Raw genomic sequence first — 14,387 nt, forward strand, 5'->3', positions numbered from 1 at the left:
GTGAGGGGCAGGCATCTTATTTAACACACATCTAGGGGCAAATGAAATACTTTCCAAAGACACTGGCCAGCAGGCACCATATATGAGTTTTCCCTCTGCCTCACTCCAGGTTACCAGTATCTCCTGGAAAGGAGCTTGTGAACTTGTCTGATGCTTTTGGTTGCTGCCCAGGAAACACCTCTTGATCACCTGCTTCTGGTGGCTAGCGAGTCTTACACCAGTGGGTCTCACAAGACTGTGACAAATGGAGAAAGAGTTCTTAACCAGTTACCCTTTCCCCACTAGGGCACAGTGAAGAGATAGCAGACTGGAACGTATCCCCAGTCTTTCTGTGAAAGAGGTTTATTAGTTTACATTGATAGCTGTGGCTGAGGAGTAGGTTTCTAATTCAACACATCTAGGAACTGACTACGATCCTCTCCAGAGACTAGGAAGGCCAGTGGATACCATCTTCACACTCTTCCTCTGCCCCACCCCAGGTTGTTGGGTCTCTGAGAAAAGAGCTGTGTACACGTCTGGCTCACTGGCTTTTTGTGGCTGTGACCCAAAAAACACATCCCTTGATAGCCTGCCCGAGTGGCCAGTGGGGCTTGTGTCCTTGGGTTCGGTGAGACAGCACCAAACAAAGAAACAGCTCTTAACTGGCTATCACCCAGGGCTCAGTGCAGAGGGACCAGACAGAAATGCCCATCTCCAGTCTTTCCCTGAAAGAGGTGTATTTGCATACTTTACAACCTGCTGCCTAAAGGTCTAACTTCCAAGCAGCCTAAATCTCAGTGCTGACTGAGAGCCTTCCCTTTGAGATACTAACAGGTTTTGGCATAGTCTCAACCTCTGTGAACCACTAAGAATAAAGTATGTTGCTTGGACAGTCACAATGGTGTGAGAGATATCCAAGAGTTAAGGCAGGGTTGGACAATAACCTTTTACATGGGGACAGCCCTTCAAGACTGGGAGAAATGGCTATTCTAGCTAATGTATGGAAACCAGCAAAGAGAGGCAAAGAAAAAAATGAAGAAACAGAGTGACATGTTCCAAACAAAAGAACAAGAAAAAACCTCAGAAAAAGACCTTAATGAAACAGAGATAAGTGATTTGTCTGATAAAGAGTTCAAAATAATGGTCATAAGGAGTCTCACTGAGCTCAAGAGAAGAATGGATGAACTAAAGTGAGAATTTCAATAAAAAGAAAATATAGCAAAGCACCAACTGAAGTCACAGAGCTGAAGAATACAACACCTGAACTGAAAAATACAATAAAGGGCTTCAACAGCAGGCTAGATGAAGTGGAAGAAAGATTAGTGAACTCAAAGACAGGGCAGTGGAACTCATCCAATCAGAGCAGCAAAAAGAAAAAATAATAAAAAAGAGTAGTTTAAGGAACTTATGGGACAACAGCAAGGGGACCAACATTTGCATTATGGGGACCCAGAAAGAGAAGAGAGAGAGAAAGGGGCAGAAGCATATGTGAAGAAATAATGGCTGAAACATTCTCTAACCTGGGAAAGAAACAGACACCCATATCCAGGAAGCCCAGAAAGTTCCAAACAAGATGAACTCAAAGAGATCCACATGAAGTTACATTAAAATCAAAGTGTCAAAATTTAAAGACAAGGAAAGAATCTTAAAAGCAGTGAGAGAGAAACAATTTGTTATATACAAGGGTAACTCCCATAAAACTAGCAGCAGATTTTTCAGCAGAAACTTTGCAGGACAGAAGGGAGTGGCACAATATATTCAAAATGTTGAAAGAAAAAAACTTCCAATCAAGAATATTCTACCTGGTAAAGGTGTCCTTCAGAATTGAAGGAGAGATAAATAGTTTTCCAGACAAGCAAAAGCAAAAGGGGTTCATCTGGCCTTAAAATAAATGTTAAAGAAACCTCTTTAAGCTAAAACAAAAGGTCACTAACAGGAAAACATATGACAGTAAAAGCTCACTGGTAAATCACGAAACTAGTATAAAGGTTAAAAGACAAAAGAGTAAATAACTATAACTACAATAATCTTTTTCTTTAATTTATTTAATGAACATTATAAAATACACAGGAAGTTGTACGTGACATTGTATTAGACATTGGAAAAGTTCTAAATACAAAACTAGATAATTCCTTGATTTATAGAACTTACAAAACTTACAGTTATAATAAGGTAATCAAATATATAATAAACATCATATTTGATATTAAATTATAGTTTGTTAATTATCCAGTTTATGGGATATGATTTAATATATATTTTTCTTTATTATAGCACCCTTTTCTCCTTTGAACATTATACTGTATGGACATTTTATATGGACATTATAAGAGTGTAAATAAAATAATACAATTCTAACTTTAACTGGCCTGGGGAAGTTGGTTTTTTTTTTTTTTGGTTTCTTTTTTTTTTTTTGGTATTTAAAAAAATTGTATTTTATATTGGAGTATAGTTGATTTACAATGTTGTGTTAGTTTCAGGTGTACAACAGAGTTATTTAGTTATACATGTACTTATATCTATTCTTCTTCAGATTCTTTTCCCATATAGGTTATTACAGAGTACTGAGTAGAGTTCCCTGTGCTATACAGTAGGTCCTTGTTATTACCTATTTTATATATAGTAGTGTGTATATGTTAATCCCAAACTCCTAATTCATCCCTCCCCCTACCTTTCCCCTTTGGTAACCATAAATTTGTTTTTGATGTCTGTGAGTTTGTTTCTTTTTATACATAAGTTCATTTGTATCATTTTTTTAGATTCCACGTATGAATGATATCATATGATATTGTCTTTATCTTTCAGACTTACTTCACTTAGTTTGATAATCTCTAGATCCATCCATGTTGCTGCAAATGGCATTATTTCATTCTTTTTATGGCTGAATGATATTCCATTGCATATATGTACAACATCTGCTTTATCCATTCCTCTGTTGATGGACATTTAACTTGTTTCCATGTCTTGGCTACTGTAAATAGTGTTGCAATAAACACTGGAGTGCATGTATCTTTTTAAAGTATGGTTTTCTCCAGATATATGCCCAGGAGTGGGATGGCTGGATGATATGGTAGCTCTATTTTTAGTTTTTTAAGGAACCTCCATACTATATTCTCCATAGTGGCTGTTGTCAATTTACATTCCCACCAACATGTAGGAGTGTTCCCTTTTCTCCACACCTTCTCCAGCATTTATCGTTTGTAGACTTTTTGATGATGGCCATTCTGACTGGTGTGAGGTGACATCTCATTGTAGTTTTGATTTGCATTTCTCTGATAATTAGTGATGTTGAGCATCTTTTTACGTGCTTTTTGGCCAAGTATGTCTTCTTTGGAGAAATGTCTATTTAGATCTTCTGCCCATTTTTTGATTGGGTTATTTTTTTGATACTGAGCTGCATGTGCTGTTTGTATAATTTGGAGGTTAATCCCTTGTTGGTTGCATCATGTGCAAATATTTTTTCCCATTCTGTAGGTTGTCTTTTCATTTTGTTTATGGTTTCCCCTGCTGTGCAGAAGCTTTTAAGTTTAATTAGGTCCCATTTGTTTATTTTTGTTTTTATTTGCATTACTCTAGGAGACAGATCGAAAAAGATATTGCTGTGATTTATGTCAAAGAGTGCTCTGCCTATGTTTTCCTCTAATAGTTTTAGAGTATGTGGTTTTACATTTAGGTCTTTAATCCATTTTGAATATATTTTTGTGTATGGTGTTAGAGAATGTTCTAATTTCATTCTTTTACATGCAGCTGTCCAGCTTTCCCAGTGCCACATATCGAAGAGACTGTCTTTTCTCCATTGTGTATTCTTGCCTCCTTTGTCATAGATTATACACTAATTTTTAATGGATACACAAGATAAAAAGATGTAAATTGTGACATCAAAAACAAAATGGGGGGATAAAAGGGAGAGCTTTAGACTGCATTCAAACTTAAATTATTATCAACTTAAAATAGATTATGATAAATACAAGTTGTTTTCTGTAAGCCTCATGGTGACCACACAGCAAAAACCTATACTAGATACACAAAATATAAAAAGAAAGATATCTAGAATTACCATTATAGCAAATCACTAAATCACAAAGGAAGAGACCAAGAGAAGAAGAAAGGAACAGAGGAATTATAAACCAGCTAGAAAACAATTAACAAAATGGCAACAATTACATACCTATTGATAATTCCTTTAAATGTAAATGGACTAAATTTTCCTATCAAAAGACAGAGTGGCTGAATGGATAAAAAGACAAGACACATTTATATGTTCCCTATAAGATACTAATTTCAGATATAAGGACACACACAGACTGAAAGTGAACAAATGGAAAAATAAAAGGCGAAAGATTTATGCGAAAAATATTTCATGCAAATGGAAACCAAAAGAAAGCTGGGATAGCTATACTTATATCAGACAAAATAGACTTTACTTATATCAGACAAAATAGACTTTAAGAGAAAGATGGTAATAAGGGACAAAGAAGGTCATTATATAGTGATGAAGGGGTCAATCCAACAAGAGAATATAACATTTGTAAATATTTATGCACCCAAAATAGAAGCACCTAAATATATAAAGTAAATATTAACACATCTAAAGGGAGAAATAGACAGCAATACAATATTAGTAGGCACTTTTAATACCCCACTTTCATCAATGGATAGGTCATCCAGAAAGAAAATCAATAAGGCCTTAAATGACAGGTTAGACCACATCAACTTATATATATGTATACACACACACACACACACACACACACACACACACCATTCGATCCAAAAGCAACAGAATACTCATTATTTTCAAGTGTACAGGATGGATCATGTTAGGCCACAAAACAAGTCTTAATACATTTAAGAAGATTGAAATCATTATCAAGCATCTTTTCTAACCACAGTGGTATGAAACTAGAGATCAGTTACAAGAAGCAAATTAGAAAATTCAAATGTATGTGGGGATTAAACAACATGCTACTGAACAACTAATGGGTCAAACAGGAAATCAAAAGAAAAATCAAAAATAGCTTGAGACAAAGGACAATGGAAAACTTGGAAAACTTACGGGATGCAGCAAAAACACAGTGATAAATGCCTACATTAAGAAACAAGAAATATATCAACTAAACAACCTCAAGGAATTTAAAAAAGGAGAAAAAATGAAGCCCAAAGTTAGTAGAAGGAAGAAAATAACCAAGATCACAGCACATACAAACAAAATAGGAATTCAAAGACAACAGAAAAGATCAATGAAACTAAGATATGGTTTTTTGAAAAGATAAACAAAGTTGACAAATCTTTAGTTAGACTCACCAAGAAAAAAAAGGAGAGAACACTAAAGTAAATGCAGAAATACAAAAGATCTTTTTAAAAAATTATTTATTTATTTATTTTGGCTGCACAGGGTCTCAGTTGTGGCACATGGGATATTCGTTGTGGCATGCAGGATCTTTTAGTTGTGGCATGCGGGCTCATAGTTGCAGCATGCAGGCTTCTTAGTTGCAGCATGTGGACTTCTTAGTTGTGGCATGTGCATTTCTTAGTTGTGGCATGCAGACTCTTAGTTGCGTCAGGCATGTGGGATCTAGTTCCCCGCCCGACCAGTGATCAAACCCGGGCCCCCTGCATTGGGAGTGCGGAGTCTAACCCACTGGACCACCAGGGAAGTCCCGAAATACAAAAGCTCTTAAGAGACTACTGTGAACATACCCCAACAAATTGGACAACCTAGAAGAAATAGATAAATTCCTAGAAACATAAACCTACCAAGACTAAATCAGGAAGAAAGAAAATCTGAAAAGACTGATTACTAATAAGGAGATTGAATCAGTTGATTTTGATTAAATCCTCCCAACAAACAAAAGTCAAGGACCAGATAGCTTCACTGCTGAATTCTACTACACATTTAAAGAAGAATTAATACCAATCCTTCTCAAATTTTTCCAAAACATAAAAGAAAAGAGAATACTTCCAAACTCATTTTACCAAGCCAGCACTATTCTGATATGAAACCCAAACAAGGACACCACAAGAAAAGAAAAAGACAGACCAATATCACTAATGAACACAGATGCAAAAATCCTCAATAAGATACTAGCAAACCAAATTCAACAATACATTAAAAGGATCATATACCATGATCAAGTGGGATTTATTCTAGGGATGCAAGGATGATTCAATATCCAGAAATCAATCAATGTGATATATTACATTAACAAAATAAAGGACAAAAATCACATGATCATCTCAAAAGGTGCAGGTGTCTCAAAAGGACAAAATTCAACACTCATTTATGATAAAAATCTCATAAGTGAGTATAGAGGAAATGTACCTCAACATAATGAAGGCCATATATGAGAAGCCAACAGCTAACATCATACTCAATGGTGAAAATCTGAAAGCTTTTCCTCCAAGAACGGGGACAAGACAGGGATTCCCACCCTCACCACTTTTGTTCAAAATAATATTGAAAGTCCTAGTCAGAGCAACAGGTACATGAAAAAGAAATAGAAGGCATCCAGATAGGAAGAAGGAAACTGTCACTGTTTGCAGATGACATGATATTATATGTAGCAAACCCAAAAGATTCCAGCAAAAAACTCTAAGAACTAAAAAACAAATTCAGTAAAGTGGCAGGATGCAAAAATCAATTGTAAAAGTCTGTTGCATTTCCATACACTAATAATGAACTATCAGAAAGATACATTAAGAAAATAATTTCATTTACAATTGCATGAAAAAGAATAAAATACCTTGGAATAAACTTAACCAAGGAGGTGGAAGACCTGCACACGGAAAACTGTAAGACACTTATGAAAGAAATTGAATAAGACACAAATAAATGGAAAGATATTCCATTTATGTATTAGAAGAATTAATGTTGTTAAATGTCCATACTACCCATAGTGATCTACAGTTTCAATGCTGTCACTACCAAAATTCCAATGGCATTTTTCACAGAAGTAGAGCAAACAATCCTAAAATTTGTATGGAACCAGAAAAGACCCCAAATAGCCAAAGCAATCTTGAGAAAGACCAAAGTTGAAGGCATCGTGCTTCCTGATTCCAAACTACATTACAAAGCTATAATAATCAAAAAATTATTGTATTGGCATAAAAACAGACACACAGATCAATGTAACAGAATAGAAAGCCCAGAAATAAACCCATGCATACATGTTCAATTAATTTATGACAAAGGATCTGAGAATATACAATGAAAAAAGGACAGTCTGTTCAACAAACGATGTTGGGAAAACTGAACAGTCACATGCAAAAGAGTGACACTGGACCGCTATCTTACATAATACACAAAAATTAACTCAAAATGTATTAAAGACTTGAACATAAGACCTGAAGCCCTAAAACTCCTAGAAGAAAACATGGGTGGTAAGATCCTTGACATTTGCCTTGGTAATGACCTTTGTTGGATTTGTCACCAAGCAAAGGCAACAAAAGCAAAAATTAAAAATTGAGACTACATCAAACCAAAAGGCTTTTGTGCAGCAAAGGAAACCAACTGCAAAATGAAAAGGCAACCTATTAAATGGGAAAAAATAGATGCAAGTCACATACCTGATAAGGGTTTAATATCCAAAAAATAAAAGATTTGTGTAACTAAATAGCAAAAAACACACAAAAATCTGATTAAAAAATAGACAGAGGATCTGAATAGACATTTTTCTAAAGAAGATATACAGGGACTTCCCTGGTGGTACAGTGGTTAAGAATCCACCTGCCAATGCAGGGGACATGGGTTTGAGTACTGGTCCGGGAAGATCCCATATGCTGTGGAGCAACTAAGCCCATGTATCACAACTACTGAGCCTGCGTGCCACAACTACTGAAGACCATGCACCTAGAGCCCGTGCTCCACCAACAAGAGAAGCCACCTCAATGAGAAGCCTGCACACCAAATAGCCCCCGCTTGCCACAACTAGAGAAAGCCCAGGTATAGCAACGAAGACCCAATGCAGCCAAATAAATAAATAAATAACTTAAAAAAAAAAAAGAAGATATACAGATGGCCAACAGGAATGTGAAAAGGTACTCAACATCACTAGTCATCAGGGAAACGCAAATCAAAACCACAATGAGATATCACCTCACACTTGTTAGGATAGCTGTTAAATGACAAGAAAAAACAAGAGACGGCATGGATGTGGAGAAAAGGGAATCCTCGTACACTGTTGGTGCGAATGTAAATTGGTGCAGCCACTCTGGAAATCAGTATGGAGTTCCTCAAAAACTTACAGATACAGTTATCCTATGATCCAGCAATTCTACTTCTGGCTGTTTAACCAAAGGAAAAGAAAACAGTAACTCAAAAAGATATCCTGACCCCCACATTCCTTGAAGCATTATTTATAATAGCCAAGACACAGAAGCAAGTGTCCATCAGTGGATGAATGGATAAACAAAATGTGGTATATGTATAACTTGGAATATTATTCAGCCATTAAAAAGAAGGAAATCCTGGGGCTTCCCTGGTGGCGCAGTGGTTGAGAGTCCGCCTGCCGATGCAGGGGACACGGGTTCATGCCCCGGTCCGGGAAGATCCCACATGCCGCGGAGCAGCTGGGCCCATGAGCCATGGCTGCTGAGCCTGCGCGTCTGGAGCCTGTGCTCCGCAACAGGAGAGGCCACAACAGTGAGAGGCCCGCATACCACAAAAAAAAAAAAAAAAAAAAAAGAAGGAAATCCTGGCATTTGCAACAGCATGGATGGACCTTGAGGGCATTATGGTAACTGAAATAAGCCAGACAAAGAAAGACAAATACTGTATAATCTCACTTGGGTGGAGTCTAAACAAACATACAAGCAAACTCATGGCAGGGTTGGGGGTGGGCAAAATGGGTGAAAGGAATCAAAAGGCAATCTTCCAGTTATAAAATACATATACATAAGTCCTGGGGCTATGATATACAGCATGGTGGCTATAACTAGACACTGTGGTGATCATTTCACAATATATATAAATATCGAATCATTATGTTGTACACCTAAAACTAATGTGTGATACGTCAATTATATCTCTAAAAAACAAAACAAAACAAAACCCAAAACCAGACAGGGGAGCAAGCACTGCTACTTTGTTTTTGTTTTTTGGGTGGCACCATGCAGTTTGCAGGATCTTGGTTCCCCCACCAGGGACTGAACCTGGGCCACCACAGTGAAGGCGTCAAGTATTAACCACTGGACCGCCAGGGAATTCCTGAGTGCTGCTACTTTTTAAGGGATGCCAGAGAAGCTGGAAAAAAAGTCAGCTAAATTGTTAAGTCCTAATTATGTTAGGGGAAGGGACAAACTCTATACTCAAGATGTAGAACAAGAAATGTGCTGGTGAGAAGTCTTCGTACCTTGAATGGGAGAAGCATACATGCAACAAAGGAGGCTGAAAAACCATGTAGGAATTGTGACATGACTATATTACTATGGCAATACAGATAAATTTAATCAAGCATTTAGGAAACCAATTATTATGTTACTGATTTTATGAAGGAAAAAGTCAGTGGCTTAAAACAATATAAACTTCTTACCTTTAGTTTGTGCAGGTCAGGAATCTGGGTATGGCATAGCTGAGTCCTCTGACTCTGGGTCTCTCGCAAGGCTGCAGTCATCTCAAGGCTCAACTCGGGGAGGATCTGCTTCCACAGTCACTCAAGTGGTTATATTAACAGGGTCCAGTTGCTCCTGGGTTATCGGACTGAGGGACTCGGTTCCTTGCTGGTTGTTAGTTGGACACCTTCCTCAGTTCCTCGCTATATGGGCCTCTCCATAGGGCAGCTCACAGATCAGAGCAAGCAAACGAGAGGAGGAGAGAACGAGCCAGACAGGAGCCAGAATATTTTTTGACATTCTGTCACTTTTGCCACATTCTCTTTGCTAGAAGGAAGGCCCCGGGTTCAGCCTACGCTCAAGGGGAGGCAGTTTCAGAGGGTGTGAACACCAGGAAGCAGGATCACCAGAGGCATCTTAGAAACTGCCAACCACGTGGGGCAAAACCAGGGACTGACGTTGCCTAAGGCAGAAATGTTTGACAGATACACGCTTGTATCCCAGTTGAAGGAGGGTGTACATGTTTCTTACCTCACTTGCTCACGTTGAGTGTTATGCTAAGAAAAATGGAAAAAGTTGCTAAAAATTGAAAAGGTGATCTATGAAAAGGATGTGGTGAAGGAGGTAGCAGACTGGAAAATAAAAACTAAGGACTAAGAGAAAAATGAGAAAACTATTATACAAGGAAGGTACGGGGCCCATAAACTAGAATTTCTACTTACGCATTAAAATATTCTCCAACGACCCAGGAGATAGGACCAGACAAATGGAACAGTTTCTACAATAAACTACCACTTAAAGACACCATAGAGTTCTAAGACAAAATTGGACTGACCCTATCCACCAAAAAATACTTGCGAAGGGAACAAAGTAACACCTCCATACCGGAATGTGCCACTGTAAGAAACTTCTAGAGACAACTGGCAAAGACTCCCTTACATTTAAAATGAGCAAACTATATATGCAAGCACTTTGTTTCCTTAAAAGGAGTCTGATGCAATATTGTAAAGCAACTATACTCCAATAAAAATTAATTTAAAAAAAGAAAAAAAAAGGAGGAAAAAAAATCACAAGTTGAGGGAAAATAATTTAGAAGAGTGTATCTCTTTCCCAATATAGGCAGGCCTGGTGGTCTGTCCCCTGCCCATCTCTCAGGCCACCTCTCCCCTCACTCACTCCCTGGCACCTCAGTCGACAGCCACACCTGTCTCCTTGGCTGTCTGTAAAACACCAGCTTCTCCCCAAACCTCATTTCATTCAGGTCTGTTCCCAAACGTCACCTACCCTGATTGCTATCTAAAATAGCATCTATCTGCCCCATCCTCTTACCTTTCTCTGATTTTTCTTTACAGCAGTTACCAGTTTCTGACATTATACGTTTCTTTCTTTACCTGTTTATTGTCTGACTCTTCCACTGAGGTAAAATCTCTATGACCTGGAAAAGGAAGCCGTTGGCTCTTTTCGACAATGTCTGTTGGGTAAATATAAGAAAAAAATAGAATAAGGAGGGCCCATAAAAAACACGTCAGGAGAAGAGCCTAACAGAAAGCAGGAGAAAAACCTGAAGCACAAGCAATTACAATTTGCCAGATATGTGCTAATATAAATATATTTGTGTGTAATATGTGACTTATTTTTTAAAAATCCTGAAAGACTCAAATGAGCTAAACTACTTGAAAATATTTAGGACAGTACGTAAATCGGCGCTCCCAGCAGCACTCTCTTCCTCTAGACCCGCGCGCTAATTTCTCTGGATTCTCAGGCGACTGAGCGCACCCTCCCTCTTATAAAATGTATTCTTGTCGCTATTTGATTGGCTGACCCTCCCAGGCGCTCCTTCCTCATTGGTTGCACCCCCAGTCCATCACTCCTGGGCTCAAGCACTCCATTTGTCTGCTGCCGCAGACCTCGGCTGCCGGCGGTAGTAAAACCGGAGTAGCTCCCCGGTGACGTCAAAGGCGCTGCCCGCCCACATTCCAAAGCTTGGGCGGAGACTTCTCGCTGCCCCTGCCTCTGGACGGAGAGAAAGACTTCTGATTGGGTAGGGCGGGAGAAGTGAGCATCCGATTGGTCCCCGCCCTGGAGGGAGGAGGAGACATAGCTGTGTCCTGGAGCAGAGCTGAGGAGCCCTGGGGAATCTCAAAGTTTGTGTCTGGAGCAGTAGTGGAAAGTGAGCTTATTGAGAAGGGCTTTTCTTGGGATGAGTACTGATCTCCTGCCTTTATTTTGGATACACACCCTGCTCTATTCTCCTCAGCCTTCGGTCTGATCTCTAGACAGTCTGTCTCCTCTGGGGATTCTCAGGTCTCCGAGGACGCTGAACCGGAGCCCTTGGCAATTCTCTCTCAGGCAGAGGAGCGAACGTTTTCCTTTCTAAGTGCATAAGCTACACGCATACGCACACACACGCACACACACTCACGCAGAGGCGGATCTCGCCCTCCGAGGCCGCCCTACCCGCTCCCCTCCTGCCCTCAGCATCCTCGGCCCAGCGCGCCTCGGACCACCATGGAGGTGCTGGAGAGCGGGGAGCAGAGCGTCCTGCAGTGGGACCGCAAGCTGAGCGAGCTGTCAGAGCCCGGAGAAACCGAGGCTCTCATGTATCACACGGTGAGGACTTGGCGGGGCGGCGAAGGGGCGGCTTAAGAGGGGGAAGTGTCATGAAAGGAACTGCTCGGGACAGGGAACTGGGAAGGAAGCATTTGGGAAGAGCATGCCCAGAATGGAGAGATCTGGGGAGAGGTGTGGTTTTTCTAGCTGAACAGTGAAGGTGGGCCGCTGTCTCTTTTAAACTTTTGATAATAGTAACGACGCTTTGTATTCCTTCAGCAACTTATACTCTTTTCCCCGAGGGCTTTTCACATATGCTATATCATTTCCTATTGCGCTGTAAAGCAGGGGAAGGCGTAGATGTTTTGATAATCTGCCTCTGTTTAGTTTGCTACTAATTTTTGTGGGAAGATTTTTTAAAAACTGGGCAAAATAAAGTAGCATTTTCTTTCCTTCGCTGTCATATTCTTTCCCTTCCTTTACTACCTTATTTGAATTTTAGGAAGTATACCTCTGTGTGTGTGTGTGTGTGTGTGTGTGTGTGTGTGTGTGTGTGTGTGTTTTGTAAAAAGGCCCCTTCATATTAGGAGGAAGACTACTTTATTTGGCTCCTTTAACTGTTCAGCCAAGAAATCTGCTTCCTCCTTCTTCAGAGGAAAGATCAGCAAAGGAGAATGGAAAATCTGAGGCAGTGCATATTTCAGAAAGGCTTTGGAGAAGGTGGGACAGCTCACCAGTTCCTTGCTCAGTCTTATGCCTCAGAGATCCCTTTGGGCATTAAACTGTCACAGAGCACACACATTTCTTATAAAGTTTTCAATTTCAAGTTTTTGGTATTAAATTTGCAAAATGAAATTTTGTTTCCAACAGCCAGCACTGATAATATGACTTTATTGTGAGATCTCTTTGTTTCTTTTTTACAAATGCAGAGTTTGTATAGAGAGAGACACTAATGAGAAAATGAGAGGCTTGGCTATTTCCCCTTCGTGATTCTTTTAATGGAGTCAGTGCCAGGATATTTGAAACTTTTGCAAAATGGCCTGCAGGCTCCACCCCATTGGCCTTTGCCTCTGGCTGACGTTATTTTGGGAAAAGGGATGAGGGCCTCCCTGTGATTCCCACCAAGGCATTTGTGGTGGCTGAGAATGGCTTGTTGAAAACATGCCGAGTGCGGGGCAGAGAGGTAGTGGAAGTTCATGCCGGGTCAAAAGCCAGATGTGTGGTGTTATCTTCTGGGCTTTGCTCACTGAGTCTGTCCCGAGGACACCACATGGGCTGCCTTTGGATTGGGGGCCCAGATGTGCTTCCCGTCGCCAGGACAGAGCTCAGAGAACGCCGGCCGTCAAATATCTTCTCATAGTATCTCCAGATGTTTCTCCTGACATAGGCCACATTTTAACCATTTGCGAGGGGCAGCTCTTCTCTTTTGTTCTCACGAGTACTGTGAAAATGTCTCATCCCGCAGCTGTAATGCTTTGGGTTGTCTTTCAGCTGGTGGGATGAATTATGCCCAGCATCCACATTCCCTTTCTCAGGCCTCATGACTTGCATTTCTGAGATCTTATGCCAGGGTTTGAGATGCTACCCGTGACTGTGACATTAACTTCAGGCAGGACAGCTTGGACTGGCTCTAACTGACATCTTTATGCACAGTTTCAGGGGTAGAGACCTTACCTTCCTTCTGGTAGCAAGGGCTTAGTTTTTCTATGTCATTGTAATGAAGCAGTGATGGGTGATTATTTTTCTTCTAATTTGATTTTTTTTAAATTACTTTTATGTATGCCACTTAGGGATGTGTTTCTCTTCTGGGCAGCTCACTCACATAAAATGCCACTCGTCATTGCTGCAAGCCATGGCCCGCAAACTGAGTATATGAATTAGTGTTGAAAGACGTATTGGATTTGGTAGCACAGACAACTGGGTTATATTCCTTCTAAACTAAGGGGAGTTTGGCAGAGATTTGAAAATAGATAACTTCCCATCTGTTTCTTGAACTCTCTTGGGTATCCAGTTGCAGAGCTGGTTATTATTGCCATTTGTCCATAATGAGAAATGACCTGACCTCCAAGTGGAAAAAGGATGGCCTGATGATGCATTCACTCACGTTTTATTTGTTCCTTCAATGAATGGTTATGGAAGAGCTTCTATGTGCGAAACACTGTTCTAAGCAGTTGGGATACATCAGTGAACCAAAAAACCCTCAAAATTCTTGACCTTGAGAAGCTTACACTCTAGGCCTGAAGTAGGGGAGAAGGTTATCTCAGCAGGATGAAAAGCCACAGCAATGGCTCTAAGGTGGGAGTGTGTCT

At 39.9% G+C, this 14,387-nt stretch overlaps 2 protein-coding genes across 6 annotated transcripts in view; one reads left to right on the plus strand and one right to left on the minus strand.

The window, feature by feature from the left end:
• Positions 1–11,288, minus strand: part of AKR1D1 (aldo-keto reductase family 1 member D1) — a 90,966-nt gene extending 79,678 nt beyond the window's left edge. For 3 of the 4 annotated variants that reach the window (XM_032644070.1, XM_032644069.1, XM_032644071.1), the window contains exon 1: positions 9,510–9,660. The gene's annotated coding sequence lies outside the window, so the exon portion shown is untranslated. Of the gene's footprint in view, positions 1–9,509; positions 11,000–11,223 lie in introns of those variants that run through there. The other variant, XM_032644068.1, reaches the window with a different exon arrangement.
• Positions 11,289–11,639: 351 nt separating this feature from the next.
• Positions 11,640–14,387, plus strand: part of CREB3L2 (cAMP responsive element binding protein 3 like 2) — a 116,777-nt gene continuing 114,029 nt past the window's right edge. The window contains exon 1 of one of the 2 annotated variants that reach the window (XM_032642889.1): positions 11,640–12,138. In XM_032642889.1, the coding sequence (XP_032498780.1) occupies positions 12,037–12,138 (102 nt within the window). In that variant the 5' untranslated portion in view covers positions 11,640–12,036. The remainder of the gene's footprint in view (positions 12,139–14,387) is intronic. The other variant, XR_004351410.1, reaches the window with a different exon arrangement.

Source organism: Phocoena sinus, chromosome 9 (assembly GCF_008692025.1).
Source record: "Phocoena sinus isolate mPhoSin1 chromosome 9, mPhoSin1.pri, whole genome shotgun sequence".
In the NCBI taxonomy this organism is placed as follows: domain Eukaryota; kingdom Metazoa; phylum Chordata; class Mammalia; order Artiodactyla; family Phocoenidae; genus Phocoena; species Phocoena sinus.